At 36.9% G+C, this 20866-nt stretch overlaps 1 protein-coding gene across 1 annotated transcript in view; it reads right to left on the bottom strand.

The window, feature by feature from the left end:
* Nucleotides 1-20866, bottom strand: part of LGR5 (leucine rich repeat containing G protein-coupled receptor 5) — a 227346-nt gene that overhangs the window by 41134 nt on the left and 165346 nt on the right. Inside the window, exons 5-9 of the mRNA XM_040343997.1 lie at nucleotides 17100-17315; nucleotides 11182-11253; nucleotides 6184-6252; nucleotides 5059-5130; nucleotides 936-1007 (exon numbers count right to left, since the gene is read on the bottom strand). Coding sequence (XP_040199931.1) covers nucleotides 936-1007; nucleotides 5059-5130; nucleotides 6184-6252; nucleotides 11182-11253; nucleotides 17100-17315 — 501 coding nt within the window. The remainder of the gene's footprint in view (nucleotides 1-935; nucleotides 1008-5058; nucleotides 5131-6183; nucleotides 6253-11181; nucleotides 11254-17099; nucleotides 17316-20866) is intronic.

A 20866-nucleotide genomic window follows, 5' to 3' on the forward strand; every position in this document is an offset into this window, starting at 1 on the left:
TGACCTTACAACTTTTTTCTTTATTTTTTTATTAATAAAATGTATTTCTATTTAACCCTAAGTTAACCCTAATCAGCCCTTATTATTTCATCCCCCCTGTCCACTTAGCTATTATTTTTCTGCAGATTTTTTTTCATTTTCATTAATTTTATTTGTTACTTTGTTCAGTGTCACAAAACAAGAACTAGAATGAAAAAAAAAATGCTGCTTTTTCTGTTTTTTTTAAACCAGAAACATTATTTATTGTCCTTTTGAATTGGACAAAAATTTCCATAGAAAATAAAATCATTTTTGGAATAAATAAATAAATAAATAAATAAATGTATATTTAATTTTATCTGAAGTAATAAAGTTATCGCTAAATAAACACGCCTATTGTGGTAATGTAAAAATTGCTCTGGTTAAATAATGTGAGCTATTAGAACAAAAAGAATAGGCAGAAGTATTTACAGTCTGTGAAAAAAAAATATATAAGTATATAGTTATATCTATCTATCTATCTATCTATCTATCTATCTATCTATCTATCTATCTATAGATATATATAGATATATATATCTACGGTATATATATATCTATATATATATCTATATATATATCTATATATATATATATATATAGATATATATATATATAGATATAAATATATAGAGATATATATATGTATATATATATATATAGATATAGATATAGATATATAGATATATATTGTAATTTATTTCCTACTAAGGTTTCTAGCATAAAGTTACTTTTTTCACCACCTTTTTCTTTCCTCAGACAACAGTAAGCAATCTTTATTTCATTATACTTGTTATCTATACACGGACATCCTGGTTATGTGGGAGGTGATCCATGTCTAGAGAGAGAGAAACATTCCTGACAGACGTGTATGTTACATTTACAGCTATTTATTTTATATTGTCCTAAAAACTCACAGCGTTCTGAGCTCAGGCAAGTGCTGAAATGCAGATCTCCCAACATGTTGAATCGGGTTGTCATAGAAATGTCTGCAAAAAAACAAAATTAAACACCATTTAAATCACACAAGTAATCATATCTATAATTATAGTAAATCTCCTTTCACTGCAAAACATTCCTTTCACTTAATAGAGTTTAGGTAATAGCAGGTATTTTCTTTAAATCCTTCTGTGGATTCTAACATCTTTTCTAGATTTTCATTAATTAAAGAGAATCATATAAGTTAAGCAGTTTTAGTACACCATGGGGTTGATTTATTAAAATTACAGAGTGAAAAATCTGGTGTAGCTCTAGATATTATTATTATTATACAGGATTTACCGTATATAGCGCCAACAGTTTGCGCAGCACTTTACAACATCAGAAAGAAACAAATCAGCTTCCATTTTTTTTTGTCAACGCTTAAAGTGGATGTAAACCCCCAAAAAATGTTTTTGATGTCACAATGTAGAGTATAAGATTTCCTATCATCTGTGCCCAGTCTTGCCACACAGAGTTAATCCAGCTCTGAGCAATCCTCTTTTATTGTTCAGTGAAAATTAACAGACTTCCAGATAAAACCCTGTCTAAATACAAAGTCCATTCCTCTCTCCTTGCTTTGAGTGACAGGTTATTTACATATCTAGCTTGGACATGTTTATCATATGTTATGTTATGTTTATCATAATATGAGGTGATCCACAGTATAAAAAGTGAGAAATCCACCCCTCCCCCACATAACACATTCTGGTAATATACAATGAACTAGGAAATCTTATACTCTACATTGTGACATCAAAAAATATTTTTTTGGGGGGTTTACATCCACTTTAATGTAAAAAGCTGAAGTTAGAAGCTGATTGGCTACCCTGTACAGCTGCACCAGATTTTGCACTCTGCAGATTTAGTAAATCAACTCCTATGAGACCACCAACAAAAAGAGCTACAGTTGGAACTAAAAACTAAAAGACCTTGTTGCAACATTTAAAGCAACTTGGTTATATCAGCAAAACGTATGAAGCAAGCACATACCGATAAAATAAGAGAGGCAATACTCTCCTTTTGTGCTGGCTGCTCTGTTGAACTCTGCTCAATGTATGAAAAGAGAACACCTGAACTCCACTGGAAAACCTCTGCATTGCAAATGCAGAAGCCTCAGCTGCACACTTTTGCAAATATGGGGCAGTTTCATTAAAAATAAGTAAGAAAAAAATAAATAAAAATGTTGCTTATAGTCATCAAATATAATTCTTGTCTCCATAAAATGGAAGTGAAGAGTGCTAATGGTATCATCTCCTGTTTTGTTCAGATTTCCTTCTATTTTTCAAGCAATTTCTACTGTGGAATCTATACAAAGCCACAACGGTGTCAAGCTCAAAACACTACAAACTTGGAGATATCTAGAAATTTGGAATAACCCTCCAGAAAGGTACCGCATCCTACATACGAGTTTTGTTAAACGTTTAGAAAATTTGCTTTCATTAGTCCTACATTTTAAATAACCATGCTAAAGTAGAACCCTTCTTTTTTTTGTGCTTTCTTATCTGCACTGAATCAGCATGTTTTCCTTGTGTTTTTATGGGTTTTCTCTGGGTAACTCAATTTAATCTCCATGCCTCAAAAAAAAGCATTGGAAGATTCATGGCCACCTAAACTGGCAATGAGAAGGGTTCATTAAACTGATGTTATGTTATAAAAATTATGATGTTGGTACATCAAAAAATACAGAGCTATCAGGCAAGACACTACATTAAAGCCCTGTACACACGATCAGTTTGTCTGAAGAAAACAAACTGATGGACCGGTTTGTTTTCCATCGGTGAAAAAAAATTAGAACATGTGTTAAAATGTTCCTATAGATAAAAAACTGATGGAAAAAAACGATCGTCTGTGTGGAACTCCATCGGAGAAAAATCCACGCATGCTCAGAATCAAGTCGTCGCATGCTCGGAAGCATTGAACTTCATTTTTCAAAGCATGTCGTAGTGTTTTACGTCACCGCGTTAGACACGGTTGGATTTTTGACTGATGGTGTGTAGGGAAGACTGATGAAAGTCAGCTTCATCGGATATCCGACGAAAAAATCCATCGGATTAGATTCCATCAGATACAGGGCATAAGACTTAAGCTGGCTATAGATGGATCTAAATTCAGCATGTACGACAGGGACCAGATGAATTTCTATCTATCTATGGCTTTTTCTATTTAAGAAGTTGAAGAGTCAATGTAGTAATCAACTCTTCTTGATTAGAAGAAGTCCCGCTGTCAAAATACAATAGGGCAGTGGAGAGAAATACCACCTCCACTTCGAATGTGTAGATGGGGCAAATCCATTTGTTTTATCTGGCTGATCAAAAACAAAAAAGGAATAATCTTTGACCAGCTTAAGCTGTTCGGTTAAAATTACACAATTAAAAGGTTTTATTGTAAAAGGGGAAAAAATATAATAAATGGCTAACATGCTAACTATAGAAATAACACTGCAAGAAAATTTAACTAGGCAATACTTTTTCCAGCGCATATGTATGCATATTCCTAGTACCTTCATCATTGTATTATATGCATGGGAACGGCAATGTCTGTGGTTAATTAACATAATCACCAATCACCGGAGAAACATCAGAAAAACCACTATACCCAATTATGATGTGACTAACCATAATTGGCTTTATTCATGTCTGTTTCAGAAAACAGACATTCACTAGGTGTTAATTGAAAAATGCACATTGTTAGAGGTAATGCCCAGACCTTGCTGTCATTTGATCAATGCCAAAGACCCTTTTTTTTTTAGGAATGTTCGTATTACGAAAAGAGATAGACTGTATATTTGGGTGTTCTGACCCTTGGGTTAGATGTTTAATGTTTTGTGCAATTTGGCATGTGAATTTTAATTGTCTTCTTTGATTTGCCAGCACTGTGAACTGTTTTATGTCTTGCTCAATTGTCCAATCATTCCAGTGTGAAATGTGGTTTTGGTTACAGGATTATAGGGCCACACTGTGGTAAAACTTTGTTTTTGTTGTTTAATGGTTCTTACTATTTGAAAAAACTGTCTCGGTACTCTTCATTCATAGTTTATGGCTTGTGTATGATGGGATTATGTCAGGCTGGGACATGTCAATTTTATTTCCTTCTTCCTTTTTACACTATACTCTACTTCCATTGATGCAGATGTTTCAGCTATTTCATATTCTTATGATAAACCCACCTAGATCAAATCTGTGCAGCAGCAGACCTAAGCTGCCCATAGTTCAAATTCACTCATGGATCAAAATTCAGCTGGTTAAGCAGGGACTAGTGAATATCAATCCATGTATGGCTGGCTATTCCTGCTTGACAGAAGTTGATCTAAATATCGACTTACCTCAAACAGGACTGTTGGCTGCAACCAAATGGCGGCAGCCGCTAATCAGTGTATTCCGACAGCAAGATAGTCCCGCTGTCAGATTACAATGTCACAGTGGGGAGGATTCCTTCCATCCACCTTGCTTGTGTGGATAGGGAAACCTGTTTTTTTTTTCATCAGCCCATAGACTGATCAAAAAAAATGTATATGGACAGCCTTACTCATGTTATTTATATTCATTACTATTCAACTTACTTATGGTGGTAGTATCATAAAACCGATGGAAAAAAAAACGTTAGGAAATTCCTATCGTCTGTGTGCAACTATGACGGAGAAAAAACCCACGCATGCTCAGAATCAAGTCGACGCATGCTCGGAAGCATTGAACTTCATTTTTCTCGGCTCGTCATAGTGTTTTGGACGGTCGGAATTTGGTCTGACAGTGTGTATGCAAGACATCTTGAACGGAATTACGATGAAAAATTCAATCGGATTTTAGGCCATCGGAAATTCCGATCATGTGTACGGGGCATTAGAAGAGACAAATCCTCAAGCATATATTTAGGAGAATCACAAATTAAATTTTCAGATTTGCTGATTTTTTAGACTGATTCCATGTCATTCAGTTACCGGTAATTCTAACAATTAAAATATCAGCAATACAATACAATAGTTGGCAGAACACAGTGATTTAAAAAATGTATATGTAAAATCATTACAAATATTCACGTTGATAAAAAGAATTGTAACCTTACATAGTGATAAGTGACGGGTTGCCAATAAATGCATGTTCTGGGATCGACCTGATATTGTTGCTGTGGAAGCCCCTTAAATAAAGAAAAATAAATATATCTACGAATAAGTATGATAAAAAAAAATGTTTTAGATAATTTTCTACTGCAATTTTGCATCCATATTATATTTGAAGAAAACATCTGAACACATCACAATTGCCTTCCAATATATTCTAAACCGAGAATTTCTTTATTCTTTACTGTGTTGTACCATAATACATTGAGGAAGCAGCATAGCTTTTTTTTTGCTCAGTGCATACTACCTAAAACTGAACAATAACCATGTATGGGATTGTATTACAAGCATTTACAGAGTATTAGAATGGCATTTCAGGTACATTTAGTTTTTCCTTTAATTTTGAAAGCACCAAGTAAATACACCTTAAAAAATGCAAAACAAACACAATACAGAAGAGGAAAACATCAGGTGTGAATATGTTGATAGTACCTCTCTTTTCTAGGACTTCCTCCACATCTTCAATGCATCTTCTCATGTACTACTGTGTATATTTTCATCTATATTTTTCCTTTCAGGCTATGTTTTACATTATATATAGATGTAATTTAACTTTTTCAGTTATCTTGTCCATTTTTTTCCTGTTATTACCACAATGCCTATTTATCTCCAAACAGAGGGTCAGGGGTCATGCAGCCTCATATGACAGTCAGAGGAGAATGAAAACTTCTCCTACAAACTGATAGAAGTCACAAGACTATATACTGCTGTTGCGAAAAGGTATTTAGCAGTTTATATTTACTAAAATAATTGCATTTTCATGTTCTGTGTACTGTACTGTGAGAGACCAGATATAATGAATGCAGGGTCCTGGGTTTAGTAACACTTTAAGTAATGTACGTAAATTCAAATAACAGTGGTAGTATTGTATTGTTTTTTTTAAAGCTAGAATCCATCAGTGCTAGCCATTTTGATTTCTCTATATAGTGGAAAGTTTATTTCTATGAGAAAATTCATTCTTATATTTATCCCTTCAAAAACAGAGTTTTCAGTCCCTAAAGTTGCAGTACATTTTATTAAGGTTCAGTACTAGCACATATGTTGCAGAATTCAGCATTTGCTTCACTTACAGTTCTTTAAGGTTCCTAAGAGTTTTGATAGCAGCAGGAAATTCATCTAGGTTGTTGTAGTTCAGATCTCTAAAGAGAGAAAAGAACCGATAAATGCCGTGTCACATAATCCCAGCAGAGGGTGTTTTAATGCTACCAGGAAAATAATGCTCATTGTATGAGTTCTCAGAAGACAATACTCAGCATCCATAATCAGCTGCCTGTGGTTTAGTAGGTTTATAATTCCATCCTTAAGTTAAGTTAGCCATTAATTCAATTAAAATAAGATTTCAGGTAACTAGACAGTCTCTGTTTGTCTAAGTAACAATTTTGTTGAACACGAATATCAGACCAGGATTCTTGAACATGTTGTGATACTTTTTAATACACTATGGGTTGATTTACTAAAACTGGAGCGTGCAAAATCTTGTGCAGCTCTGCATGGAAACCAATCAGCTTCCGGGTTTCATTGTCAAAGCTTATTTGAACAAGCTGAAGTTAGAAGCTACAGTATCTTACAAAAGTGAGTACACCCCTCACATTTATGTAAATATTTTATTATATCTTATTCTTTTCATGTGACAACACTGAAGAAATTTCACTTAGGAGCATACTTACTTTTGTTGCCAGCAGTTTAGACATTAATTGCTGTGTATTGAGTTATTTTGAGGGGACAGCAAATTTACACTGTTATACAAGCTGTACACTCACTACTTTACATTGTAGCAAAGTGTCATTTCACAATTCAGTGTTGTCACATGAAAAGATATACCGTATTTTCTGGCGTATAAGACGACTGGGCGTATAAGACGACCCCCTAATTTTCCAGGAAAAAAATTTGGTTTTGGGATATACTCACTGTATAAGACTACCCCCTTCTTACTAGTCTTTCTGGAAGCTGAGGGGTAGCCAGAACCGCTGACAGAAACAGGCTTTTTCAAATCTCACTGTGCCATTACATTACATTCCTCACTATGCCATTACATTACATGCCCCGACTGTGCCATCACTTGCCCCCACTGTGCCATCACTTGCCCCCATTGTGCCATCACTTGCCCCTCACTGTGCCATCACCTGCCACAGAACACGCTGAGAAGAAGGAGCGTCTTTTAAATCATTGACGCTCTCGCAGCACGGAGACCGTACCCGGCGTATAAGACGACCCCCGACTTTGGATGCATTTTTTTGCATCCAGAAAGACGTCTTATACGCCGGAAAATACGGTAATAAAATATTTACAAAAATGTAAAGGGACGTACTCACTTTTGTGAGATACTGTAATTGGTTTCTATGCAGATCTGCACCAGATTTTGCACTCTCCAGTTTTTGTAAATCAACCCATGTATGTGGATTGTGTATTGTCTTCTTGTCAATAACATCTAAAAAATGTTTACAAATGCACAAGTGAGTGAACACAAATATATTAAAATCCTGGTATGATGTTCTCAATCTTGTCCTCGAGTCCCAACAACAGAATAGATTTTATAGGTAACCTCACCTAAACACAGGCATAGTAATCTGATTACTATATGCAGCAATGCCATTTGGATCCAAGAGTAGATATCCATAAACTGTTGGTGGGACTCGACCAAACACTGGCATAAGTCTTATATGAAGAGTAATGATTTTGCACTGTAAAATAAAACATACTTATATGAAAAAAAAAAAAACATTTTGCACCTGATAAAATTAAAAAACTATAGTATATCAGGTGATTTGTGTAAAATGAAAGTTATATGGGTGTCTGCAAGTGAGCCACGTTCAAAATCTATGTTCAAATTATTTACCTAAAAGAATTAAAGCTTGGAATAAACATCAGGCAGCAGTAGCATCATGCATGTGTGGTTTGATGTTAAGATTGAACATTCATTTTTTTGGAAAATACAGAAACACAAGCTTATACTGCATTAAAGTAGAACAATAGGCAAAACTTTTTTCTCATTTTGGGTAGAGTAAGGGATGGTTATAACAAATGTTCGATTTTTTTTTTAAATCGGTGTCCCATCGCAGAGATTTCACCTTACTTTCTGTCCCATAGCCAAACAGGAAGTGGGAGGAATCACTGCAAATTAAGAGAATTCCTTGGGGACCCCCAGATCACCAAAACTAGTGTCCCCATTGGAAGATATCTCCTCTATTACTTTTATTTTACGTTTACTTTCAATGATACTGGTAAACAGGACAAATAGAGATGATGAATCTCCTTAATGGGGGAACAGACAGCAAGAAAAACTGACAAGCGTTCTAACCACTCTCCACTCAAAAAAACATTTTGCCTTTAGTAATACTGTAATGTCTATGTCTACATGGTAAATAGCCACTGCTGGTCCCAGCATGTTCTCTGGGGAATAATACTAGCTTCCTGGGAAAAGTAAATTCTTCAAGACAGATCTGCCAGGTGTATCCACTGTAAATGGCGTAGATTAGGTAACACTCATCTAACTTATATGGTTAGTGATAGCTACTGAGATCCACATTACCCAACTGCCAGCTAGCTTTTTTCTTTATGTTCACTTGTTTTGTCTTGTAGTAATCAATCAGTGATTCTGTGGTCAGACATCTTTTTTTTCAATCAGTAGGAAGACTGAAAATTGTCCTGTGTTTACTCCATTATTACCCTTATACTGTATTCTGCAGTAAGGATACATTGTTCCCATCATACTAGTACTAGATATATAGTTCTGTGTTTGACACACATGATATCAGTAATAGAAAAGTGAACCATTCATAATACTTTCTATATTTGATTTATCACTGATTAGAAAAGGGGGTAAACATTCACACATGTAGTTGTCTTTTCTACCAGATACGACATAAAGTGATTGATCTACATCCAAAACAGATTGTACCATAACTCATGACACTACTGTCTACCTGGATGTTATGCAGAAATCTGTTTGTTATGTGCTCTCTATGGTATAGTAAATACTGACTTCTCTGTATCTAAATGAAAGGTCTAAATCTAGAATCTATGGTCTTCTTTTATCACTGTATTATTTACTAGGGAAGAAACTGTGCTTCATCTTTAGATTTAATAACCATGTTATTATAAACATAGTTCTAAATCACTTTAAGAATCTGTCAGTGACTTTAATGTGTGTAATCCTTCTAAAATAAAGTTCTGCCATTGAGGATGAACTGCCAGAAAAACAAAAAATATGTACTTTGTTTAAGCCTTTCTAAGCTGACTGGTGCCACTTATGAGCAAAAGATGGAAAATTATCGCAGCAGGCTTAAAACAAGTTCCACTTTCAGAGTTTCTTCGTTAAAAAAAAAGCAGGTACACATTTGTAGTTAGAGGCAAGCTGTCATAAGGGATACATGGAGGCTGCAGTAAGGCCAGTAGGGTGGCTGTACAGCCAGGTAGCTAACATTTTCAGAAGGAGGACAGCAAAATTTCAATATGACAGGTTGACTTTAAAGCAGTACTTGCAGTACAATGCATGGTCTTCTTATAATCTCTGCCTCCTCCCTGCACCCATAAAATCAGCTGCAATTTCTATATGAAAAGGTAGCTTTAAAGAAAAAATATATATATTTATACTTACCTACCCCCCCCCTAAACTTTTTTCTTTACATTTAAACTGTATGCTGTGCACACTTTAAATAATATTTCATCTAATACAGTGTTTCCCAACTCCAGTCCTCAAGGCACACCAACAGGTCATGTTTTCAGGATTTCCCTCAGATGAAACGGCTGTGGTAATTACTAAGGCAGTGAAACTGATCAAAACACCTGTGCAAAATAATGGAAAGCCTGAAAACATGACCTGTTGGTGTGCCTTGAGGACTGGAGTTGGGAAACACTGATCTAATATATGACATATATGGGACCTTTCATTCACTTTGCCTTGAAGTAGTAACTAGAGTGTTAAGCCCCACCAACCTCCTTTCACAGAGGCAATTTCCTGTATGATTTTACACCCACATACTCAGATATGTAGTACCAGTGGGGTCATTTACATTTTATGCAGGTGACAGAGTAGAAGGTTCTTTCCCGTGCTCCAAGCAGACACTATTTAAGCCACCAGTAAGTACCTTTATTTTTAATATCATGTGCTTGATTTATTTAGCAGGAGTTGTCAATCTAGCCAGTCACAATTGCAAGTACTGAACCACTCATATCTATTGCATCTTTAAAACACATTTGCATTAGTAAACGTTTTAGCTTCTTTAATACTACTACTACTACTACTACTACTACTACTACTACTACTACTACTGTAACAAGATAATCAATGGTTCAGAATTTGTTTCTATGAACTATTATTGTAATTTTCAGAAACATTTTATAGATTTCAATAGATTGGGTAAGGGTTAAAACCACTGTAATGTTTAATTTAATATCTCCTATATGGCAGCTTACCAGTTGTAAGATGTGGTGGCAGCATGAGTTCTTACTAGGTGATCTTGCCAGCAACACACTTCCTATCCTAGGGTAATAATGCTTACTCACCATAGTATATCTATGGAAAAGCAATGTAGTCGCCTAGCTCAAGACTACAAACATTGAAGGGAGAGATTCTATAGTTCTTAGAGATCACTGGGAACCTTGTAATTGATAGCACAAGCAGAGAGCACAGGTAGTTATCAACTGGCAACATAACGCAAAATGCCTATCGATTAATAACCCAAAAGGGACCAAATAGAAGTTAATTGATTAGGGTTTACATACACGTTAAGATAACGCTTCCTTCCTAAATCTCAAATGTCAGATAAGCATAATTACACCCAAAAAAGCCAGAATTGTAAATCACTGTAAGTGGTGAGTTTGTACAAGCTTTTTCAAAGGTCTTCCTATACATTAATCATGGTTCAAATAGATCCAGAAACCATATTTCAGAGCTTTTCTTTCTACATACAGGATCTGTTTTATACAGTCATCATAAGAACAATTGCACTAACCGCTTGGCAATTAGGCAAGCCAAAAAGCATGTTTGGCTTTTCAGCTATTTTTATTCTTTTTAGAATATCAATGAAAACAGTGAAAAGACTGAAACAAATAAGAGGTCAACTCACAAAGTCTCCAGACTGTGGAGCCCATCAAAGCATTTCTTTCCCAGGGAGTAGATCCTATTGTTATGGAGATGTCTGCAGGGGAACATTAAAAGCACAGTCAGGACAGCACGCTGCGCACAGTGAACCTAGGCAAACTTCTTCAATGAGCGCTTCTAAAGAAACGTGTTTTTAAGCATGCACTTATTGTATACAAGTCAAGCAGTGCCAAAGAATTTATTGGAGGGCATGCTCCCAAGGCTTTCACTTTCTTCCTTCAAAAAAGATTGGCAGCTGTTATAGGGGCCCGAAACGAGTACTGAAGATGTGCTGTATTATTTGTACTCTTTTCTGCATCGCTGTTCCCGGGACCTCCATATACTGCTAGTTTATGAGGGGCACGCATATTAATATACTGAGCACAAACAAAAAAAAAATAAGCCATTGTGCAGTACAAGGGATCAGTCATGCCTCAAAACAATTTAAAAACAAGTGATTCAAAAGACTTATTCATAGCAACCAATCAGTTTTAAACTCTTAGGCCGCGTACACACGGTCGGACAAAACCGATGAGAATGGACCGAGGTTCAGTTTCATCGGTCCAAACCGACCGTGTGTATAGCCCATCGATCTGTTGTCCTTCGGTCCAAAATTTTAAAACATGCTTTAAAATTGAACCGATGGCCCGCTGCCCGATCGGTCGCAACCGATGGTTAGTACAGAAAAGCATCGGTTCAAAACCCGCGCATGCTCAGAATCAAGTCGACGCATGCTTGGAAGCATTGAACTTCATTTTATTCAGCACGTCGTGTGTTTGATGTCACCGCGTTCTGACCCGGTTTTTGGAACGATGGTGTTTACGCACATCAGACCACTTCAGCGGTGAACCGATGGAAATGGCCCGTCGGACCATTCTCATCGGTTTGGAATGACCGTGTGTACGCGGCCTTATGGTTCAGGAGAACCTGTCACCAGCAGGTAAAAGCACAGAAAAATCAAATATTCTATTGCTTGCTTGAAGCATTTTTCCTTTTCATAAAACATGTTATCCACTTTCAATGCTACCCACTTCAGGATAAATCAATTCCCTGGCACAGCCACAATACCTCTCCCTCGTGCCATGTCATAGCACTATTTTGGGAGTGATTGATTAATCTCTGTGCTGGTCCAGCTCCTCCACCCCTCCTTTCACCTCATTACATAATCTTTTATTACAGTATTATTTGAGTGACAGCTTTAAGTTGGCTGAGGTTTCTGACAAGATGGCAGCACCCAGCAAAAATTGTAGAGCTTTGGATTTTTAACACAATAGGGGCTTTTACAGGTAAATACCAGGCATAAAATGTGATAGTTGCACATATAATATTAAGGGAACATTGTTGTTGAAATGAATGGTCTGGTGACAGGGTCTCTTTAAGAAAAAGACATCCCAGGTTGGACCCTATGGGAAACAGTTATTCTTTCAGAAACTTTCCTATATGAGTTCTACTTGGATAATACTGACAGGTGCTTTTTCAATATGTGTTCATAGTGACAGGGAAATATGTTAGAGACATTACCTTTTCAATGTTAGCTGTCTTCAAATTTAAATTTAAACATAAACCCATAAAGCTAGGTCAGTCTTAAAATTACATGCATTAATAACAACTTATTAAATTTGAGTAAAAGAAAAAATCCTCAATAAGTTAGGGACATATAGAAGAAACTTTGTAAGTGAATGTTAATAAGCGACCTGGTCTTATGTGTCTCTTGAGGCTTCATGCAACAAGAAAAACAATGTAACGTCTGCCTGCGGCACATTTTACTTGAGCAAATATTTCCGCCAGAAAGGGATGGAAATTCCTGCTGCCACACAATTTCCTGAAGGTTGTATTAAAAATACAAAAAGTGAAAATGTACATGTTCCAAACCGGATGGATTCAGTGCCTTATAAAAGTTATTACGTGATGAAGAATTTGAAAAAAAGGAAAATACATTTGGAATACAACGTATGTATTGTTAGTAAGTATCATTTTAAGTGCACCTGTTGCAAACTGGCAGACATTTTGTAAGCTAAAATAATTATTACAGTCAGGCAGCTTATTCTTTTCTCTAAAATCAGTGACATCCGTAAGAACTTTAACATATAAACAGTGCAAAGAAACCAAGGGCACATTTAATAAAGTGAAAAGCAATGCACAAACTGCAGTAGCCCACTCAGAAATAATCTCCTGATCGGGCTACTGCACTTGTTTTAGATATATTATATTGCAATACATCTTTAAATATTGTAATATCAATCTGGGCAGACTGAAATGCAGAAAGTGGAAGTATAGTCAAATACTAAGCCTAAACCTACTTCCACCCCCATTCTAAGCCTATTCTAACTACCCTGTAAAAAGGAAAGAAGTCCATACCTACCTATGCTAAAGGAAATCTGGAATCGGTCACATAATCTCTCCAGTAACTGGCTTCAGTGAAGAGGAGAGGTCACCAACAATGGCTGCAGAGCCTGGATGATGATGTCACCCATAGGCTTACTATGGGACATCCATTCTCAGCTGTCCCTTCTCTACACTAAAGCCTTCGCTGGGACCTGATCATGTGACCAGACTGGAGCGCCCTCAGAATAAATAGGTATAAAGATCTTTCCTTTCACAGGGTAGATATAATAGGATTAGAATGGGGGTGGGAGTACATTTAGGCTTAGTTAGTATGTGACTATGCTTCCACTTTCAGTATTTCACTTTCAGTATAAAACAAATAATTTTCCAAAAATATCCTAATTTCTTTGGCTTCTGTTACCATTACCCACCACAAAAAAAAAACACCCAAAAATTAAATCCACATTTGTGTATATTATTTGTTGATATACCCGTAGTAGAGGCAGGAAACCATAGTTTCCCCCTTTTTTTTATTTTTAATCCTATCCCAAACAAATCACCATTAAACTACCTACTACCTAAAACATACTGACCCTGACCCAATCACTAACCTGGATCAAGCCCTAATATAGCTATTTTATCTTTATTCTAGTTATTTTTTATACACAGACATTTTTATTTTATTTTACATTCTTCTCCCCTGACTTAGGAGAAAAAGATTAAATGATTTTTCTTCATTCAGAAGAGAGAGTACAGGGTGAGCTTTGCTGAATGATCACTGTAATAGCCAATGACAGGCTATCACAGCAATTATGTGATCAAGAGCTGGTACTCCAGGCTCCTGATCATTAGTAGTGATAGTTCAGTCTCTGTGCCAGAAGAAGCCTACTTCTGTGATGCACATACTGGACCAGATTCATAAAGAGATACGACGGCGTATCTCCTGATACGTCGTCGTATCTCTGAGATCGGACGGTCGGATCTATTCATAAGAATCAGTTCCGCATAGATCTCCCTTAGATCTGACTGGTGTAAGTGACTTACACCGTCGGATCTTAGGCTGCAATATCCCGCCGGCCGCTAGGTGGCGCTTCGTTTGTTTACGCGACAAATATGCAAATTCCGATTTCCGCCGATTCAGAAACGAACGCCCGCCCGTCGCTTTTTTTTTACGTCGTTTGCGTTCGGCTTTTTCCGGCGGATAGTTACCCCTGCTATATGCGGCATATCCAATGTTAAGTATGGCCGTCGTTCCCGCGCCGAGTTTCAAATTTTTACGTCATTTGCGTAAGTCGGTCGCGAATACGGATGGCCGGGATTTACGTTGCTGCCGAAAACAATGACGTCCTAGCGACGTAATTTGGAGCATGCGCACTGGGACATTTCTCCGGCGGCGCATTCGCAGTTAAATCGGTGCGGGAACGCGCTTGATTTAAATTGTACACTCCCCCTAGCCGCGGAATTTGAATTCCGCCGGGGGAGTTACGATCCGCCGGCGCAAGTTTGGAGGTAAGTGCTTTGTGAATACTGCACTACCTCGCAAAATTGCGGCGGCGGATCGTAAATCAGATAGATTACGCGGATCTAAAGATCCGCTAATCTATCTGAATCTGGCCCACTGTGTATACTGCAATGTGACACCTGCATCAATGGGTTGACATAACAAAGAAAAAATATATAATTTTTTTGGACAAACAAGGCTTTCTTTTGGGGGTGTTGTCTTGCAAATCTGAATTAATTAACCTTTAAATACAATATTTAAAGGTCTCAGCTAAAAAAATCACTGTAAATAAAAAGTGGTAGATAAAAAGTATAGTTTTATTACATAGTTTGTCCTATTTAAAATAATGCAAAAATTACGGTTCTGCTATGTGCAATATTTTTTTTTTTAAATGTAGCAAAGACTTTTCTAGGCAACATTAGAAAAAATTATCAACAAAGGGAATAAAAAAATAAATTGTTAAGGGGAGAAGGTTAAGGAGGAATTAATCACGGCTGAGGGTAAATTAAGCGCTAATAAGGGATTAAACAGCTCTGTAATTGTTTAATACATTATAAAATGCATTTTTTAAATGCAAGCAGTTTAGGTATCTAATTTTGACCTGGTACCAGCCCTGCTGCAGTCCCTGTATATTTTGGAGTATGAGAGGAAAAAGGAGTACAAGGATCCAATCAGGTTATGTACTGACAAGAAGCATGCTGGTAGAAAGAGAACGCAGAGTCAGGGGGATTTGAGCTCATTACTGTACTGCTTTTCGTTTCACTGTCCAGCGCCCATGATCGTTTGGGCTCAAGAGAAGTTGGCTGAATGATGCCAGACATCAGACAAAAAAGTACTGTGTGGGAAATCTCTGGATTGAAGCAACATTTTGCAGTAAAATCTGTTTTTGTTATTTTAGCTTTTAATAGGATATTGATATTATTTTGCCTTGGAGTATTACTTTAAAGACGAGTTCCACCTGGGGATTTTTTTTTTAAGTCAGCAGCTACAAATACTGTAGCTGCTGACTTTTAATATATGGTCACTTACCTGTCCAGGGAGCATACCATATTTTTTAATCAGATGTCAGGGTGTTGCTATCGCCATCTCCACTAAGGGAAATCAACAGTGCAATCTTTCAGCTTCACTGCCGGTGCCCTACTGCACATGTGCTTTCTAATTGGCCTGGCGGTGGAGGAAGGAGATAGGGGGGGTCGACCTTCCAAGGGACAGGGCCGTGGTGCTATTGCCCAGAAGTGGGGATGGTGCCCATTCCATTTTCCCCACTGAAATGTGCCACATGTGGCACCAGAAGGGGGGGGGGGGCAAAAAAGCGAAGGTTCCACTTTTGGGTTTAACATTTTTAAATAGTGGGAGTATCAAGCAGAGCACTATCAAGTGTTCTGAAATTACCTGAAGAAAGGGCAACTGATTTTTATTACGAGGGTTCTCCAAAAAGTTTCTGCGCTTTTTTTGAACTCTATTAAATATTAGTGCAGAATTTTTTTTGAAGACCCCTCATATTTAAATACACAACCTTATCCAGGCATATAGTCATCCAGTATGCATATCCCTTCTACAAGATGATGGATGATAGAAAGTGAAATTTCATCTCATTTTTTTATAGTTTTGGAAATACTGAGAAAGGGTTAGAACCTATGCTCTTGTGTTCTGTCCTAGTGACAAGCTTCTCACTTGGCATGAAGTGAGGAGAAACTTTTTCAATAAACACTAGAATTTGTTAGCCTTCCATGCTATTTCCAGCACAAAAAAAAAGAAAAAACTTTTAGCTGAGTTCTAATGCAACAGAAACATTTTATTTATTAAATATAAATTTAAATATTTGGTTATTATTATTTTCTTTTGCTCACACTGGTGGTTTAAAAGGCATTTCATATATAATTGTTATTCTTTAATGACTGCTGGTTTTGTAACATACTAATTTTCCTCTAGACACCTGATGATATTGATTCAGTGGTAATCCTTTAGTCATCACGATCAGAGAGCAATATTATATATTGTTTTTACAAATTCTTCAGAGAATTATGTTTCAGTAATTATATCTGATCTGAAATGCAAATATATTAAAGTAAACTCACAGGACTACAAGGCTTGACAGGTTTCTGAACGCATGGTCTGGTATGTGGTGAATCTTGTTTAATGCCAAGGTCATGGCCTGCAAGGCTGACAGACTTTCCAGCGCCCTCATTGGAATCTCTGTCAGGGCATTGTCATCCAGCCACAAGTGACGGAGAGAAAGAAGACCATTAAAACTGTTGGGTGGCACATAATTGATGTGGTTAGCATCCAGTCGCCTAGAGAAAGAACAAAGTATACCCAATGTTAATAAAAGATCAGAACAACATACTTATGTGTTGACATAACTGTAAACAGAGCAATGGATGCCCTGTGGATTTAAATACATTGATAAATACAGTACGATCTCTGCATTGTTCTCTTGCATCATGGTAGACCAACAAGCTATTAACAGAGAACCAAGCAAAAATTATAGTAACATGTGGAGACTGAATAGCTATATTATTGTGTCTATTTTGTTTAATCAAGCACTATCTGTGGCACTGTCAAAATCCTGTCAGTGAAACAATCTTTGTGTGATACTGGATGCAGCTAACCATTAAAAATTATGGGACTGGATAAAACAAAAATTTACACTCCTACACAATGTTTTGACTTCTGAAACTTTTAGTTGCAAAGACATAGATGTAAACTGTCACACATGGCAGAATGATTATTTACTCATGAAATGTGAGTTTGCATGGAGTAATTTGTATCAATAAGTGCCCACTATGTGTCTCTGTCATGAAAGAACAACAATGAAGACATTTGACCTGAACTCCAGCAAAGACCTTTTCAATGGAAGAAGCTAATTAGTTAAGACATTATTTTCAAAGGAGGACCAACGGCCATGATTCCAAACTAGCCTCCCACTGAGTTTTTTTTTTCCATAGAAAAACAAACAAAACAGGAAAAAACGCAGAGCAAATGTATGATAGTATGGCAATGCATTCATGACATATACCCACAGGTCCTGGAAGCAGAAGAGGATCCAGCAAGTGTGCTTTTGGCTCCCCAACACAGCCCATTATCAGATATTGTCATACCAGGGGACCCGTTGAAAAGATCAATTAAAATGAATAGGATTACAGCTTCAAATGTGGGCAGATGCTTAACTGCCTTTTTGTTTAGAAGCAGTGAAGAGCACCTTCAAGCAAAAGATAAAGTTTAAATGTGCGTTCCACTTTATCTATGTTCACAGATGGGTGTATTTTTATTTGTTGGGGTTCATTAAAATGCGGGGTTCATGAAAAGACTTACTTCCGTTCGCAATACAACTGCAGAAAGCATGTCTACTATTTTATGTGAACTTATTCTAGCTTGAGCAAAATAAATAAATAAAGGACTGCCCAACCTCTTGTATAAAATAATAAAATAGCTCTGTCTGCAATACTCATCCCATTTCTGGTACTGTGCCCCACAGACTCACCCACTTACCAATTTTAACCAGGTAGAAGACACCCAGCATTGTTCACCCTATTTGTTGGGAGGCTAGAGCACCAAGGGCCTCCCACTTTTGGCTCACTGGGAAATGTTGCCAAAGCAGCAAAATGTTGTAAGACCAAGAGGTGGAAGGTGTTAGTTGGGCTTTAAAAAAAAACAGTCCCAGGCAACATATAAACATATTCAGTGAGGTAATAATACTATGGGATAAACATAACTGAGTTAAAGTCAGAAAAATTCACTCAATGTTTCTTAATGTGAGTTCTGCAAAAGTTTCTGCAGAATACGCACACACAGCTCCATAGAGGGTCAGTAGAAGAGAAACATGTACACTTAAATCTTCTGTTAAACTTCCTCTCTCTCTAAATTCTGCATCACATTAAAAACTTCCAAGGCAGGTTAGAATCTGATTGGTGGACTGGCTTCTTAGTACTGGCATTTTTTACATCAGGCTTTATGTATGTGATGGGCAGTAGTGAGCCTGGAATGGGGAGCTCCCACATCACCAAAAGTTGAATTCAAATATTACAGACAAAATTAAAGGGTCAGTGTCGAAACAAGGTCCTTTAGCTCCCAAGGTAAAAAGACCAAAGTGTGCCATCCCCACATGAGGTGTGAATCACTTTAGCAGTATTGTTGCATGACCACCCCTCCACTGCCAAACATCCAAAGAGGTTGTCTTTTCTGCCTACCCTTCTGCCTGGTCCTGAGTGCACTGGCACGCTACAGCAATATCTGGATAAAAAAAAAAATGAAACAGCTTAGCAGGTAGGCCCTGCTCAGAAGTTTACATTTCCCTTTACGATAATTTCCATTGTTTTGAATACAGCAGTTTAAAAACAAAAAAATAACATATATACCTTTGCTGTTGTTGTTAAATTTTGCAAACACGTGTGACACAAGGTTTCTTGAGTCAAAGCTCACATCCTGTCCCAGGATCATAACAATATTAGGAAACCATTCTTCATGTTAATGTAGAAAGGAAGCCATTATATCAAAAGGATTTGCAGTATATACAATGGAATATATAAACTGGAATAAACTTTAGTATACAGTATACATGATTAGATATACTTAAAATGAGAAGAGAAAAACAAAAGAAAAAACAAAGGTAGAAAAAAAAGGGGAGAAAACAAGAAAAAGTGTGTGAAGCGATTTGTCCCACATCTTCATCTATCCCATGGGTCCAGCTTACAGTGCTAGTCATTGTTCTCCTGAAATGCACTGTGTCCACTGGGTCCCATATTTTTTCAAATAAAAACATCTTGTCATTCAAAGTGGCTGATAATTTTTCATTTACCACTATCCACGATAGCTTCATGTTTAGCAGTGTGAAAGTTACAGGCAAAGACCCCCATGATCTAGCAATTGCTATGCTAGCAGCTTATAATATAAAGGAAATCTATTTTTTGGCATGTTTCAGTACCTCCTCTATTGGTTGGCTAATGAGGTTTGCTAGGGGTATTTTTTGAGGTTGGTCTGAGTCAAGGAGTATATAAAGTTACAGACTCAAATCCAGAAGCTCTTAACTCTCGGGCATGTCCACCATATATGATATTCTGTGCCTTCCTATCTACATCCCCTGAAGCACATAGGGGGGGGGGGCACCTACGACACAAGAAGCAATTTTTGTAGATTCCATATGCCATCTTAAAAGCACTTTGTCATTGGCTTCAAGAAGGGAAGAATTTATAAAGCACTTTGATGCCAAAAGGGCCAGCTCCTACTTTACCAAACATGGTAATTTATCTGGTCTCAGAGTAAGGATAGAGTATATTGCAGAAATGTGTCCTGGAATCTTGTAGATATTTTCGCATAGCTGTTCCGTTGATGTAATGTTAGTCACATCTGAGTGACTGAATGAAGGGTCTGAATTAAATGCTTTATTTGCCTGTAATGAGTGTTCAGCTATTGGCTGCTGATGTTTGTCTTGTAAAGTATGTTTGGACAACTTGCCCTGGCCAATACAAAAAATGCATATTCTAAGAACCCCCCTATTTATCCACAATTTAGAATTGTTGGGGGTAAGACCTGGGGTAAAGACCGGATTGTTTAATATGGGTGTCAAAAGACTATGAGGATATTTAAAGTTAAATAGAATGCTTAGTTAGTCTCAGAGGCCCAAAGTGAAAAACCGAGATAGGCATAAGATTGTAGGTCTAACCTTGCTCAGTAAACACATAAGAGAGCTACTCTTTTTGGGGCACAGGAAAATAATTTATATTGACATTCATGCAGGTTTTTTATTGTTATGGTGGATGGTGACCATTTTAGCGCCTATAATGGTGTCCGCTGATGCAACAAGAAGACAGAGGGAATGTCCCCAAAGCTAGAAGAAATATCATCT

Source organism: Rana temporaria, chromosome 3 (genome assembly GCF_905171775.1).
Source record: "Rana temporaria chromosome 3, aRanTem1.1, whole genome shotgun sequence".
In the NCBI taxonomy this organism is placed as follows: domain Eukaryota; kingdom Metazoa; phylum Chordata; class Amphibia; order Anura; family Ranidae; genus Rana; species Rana temporaria.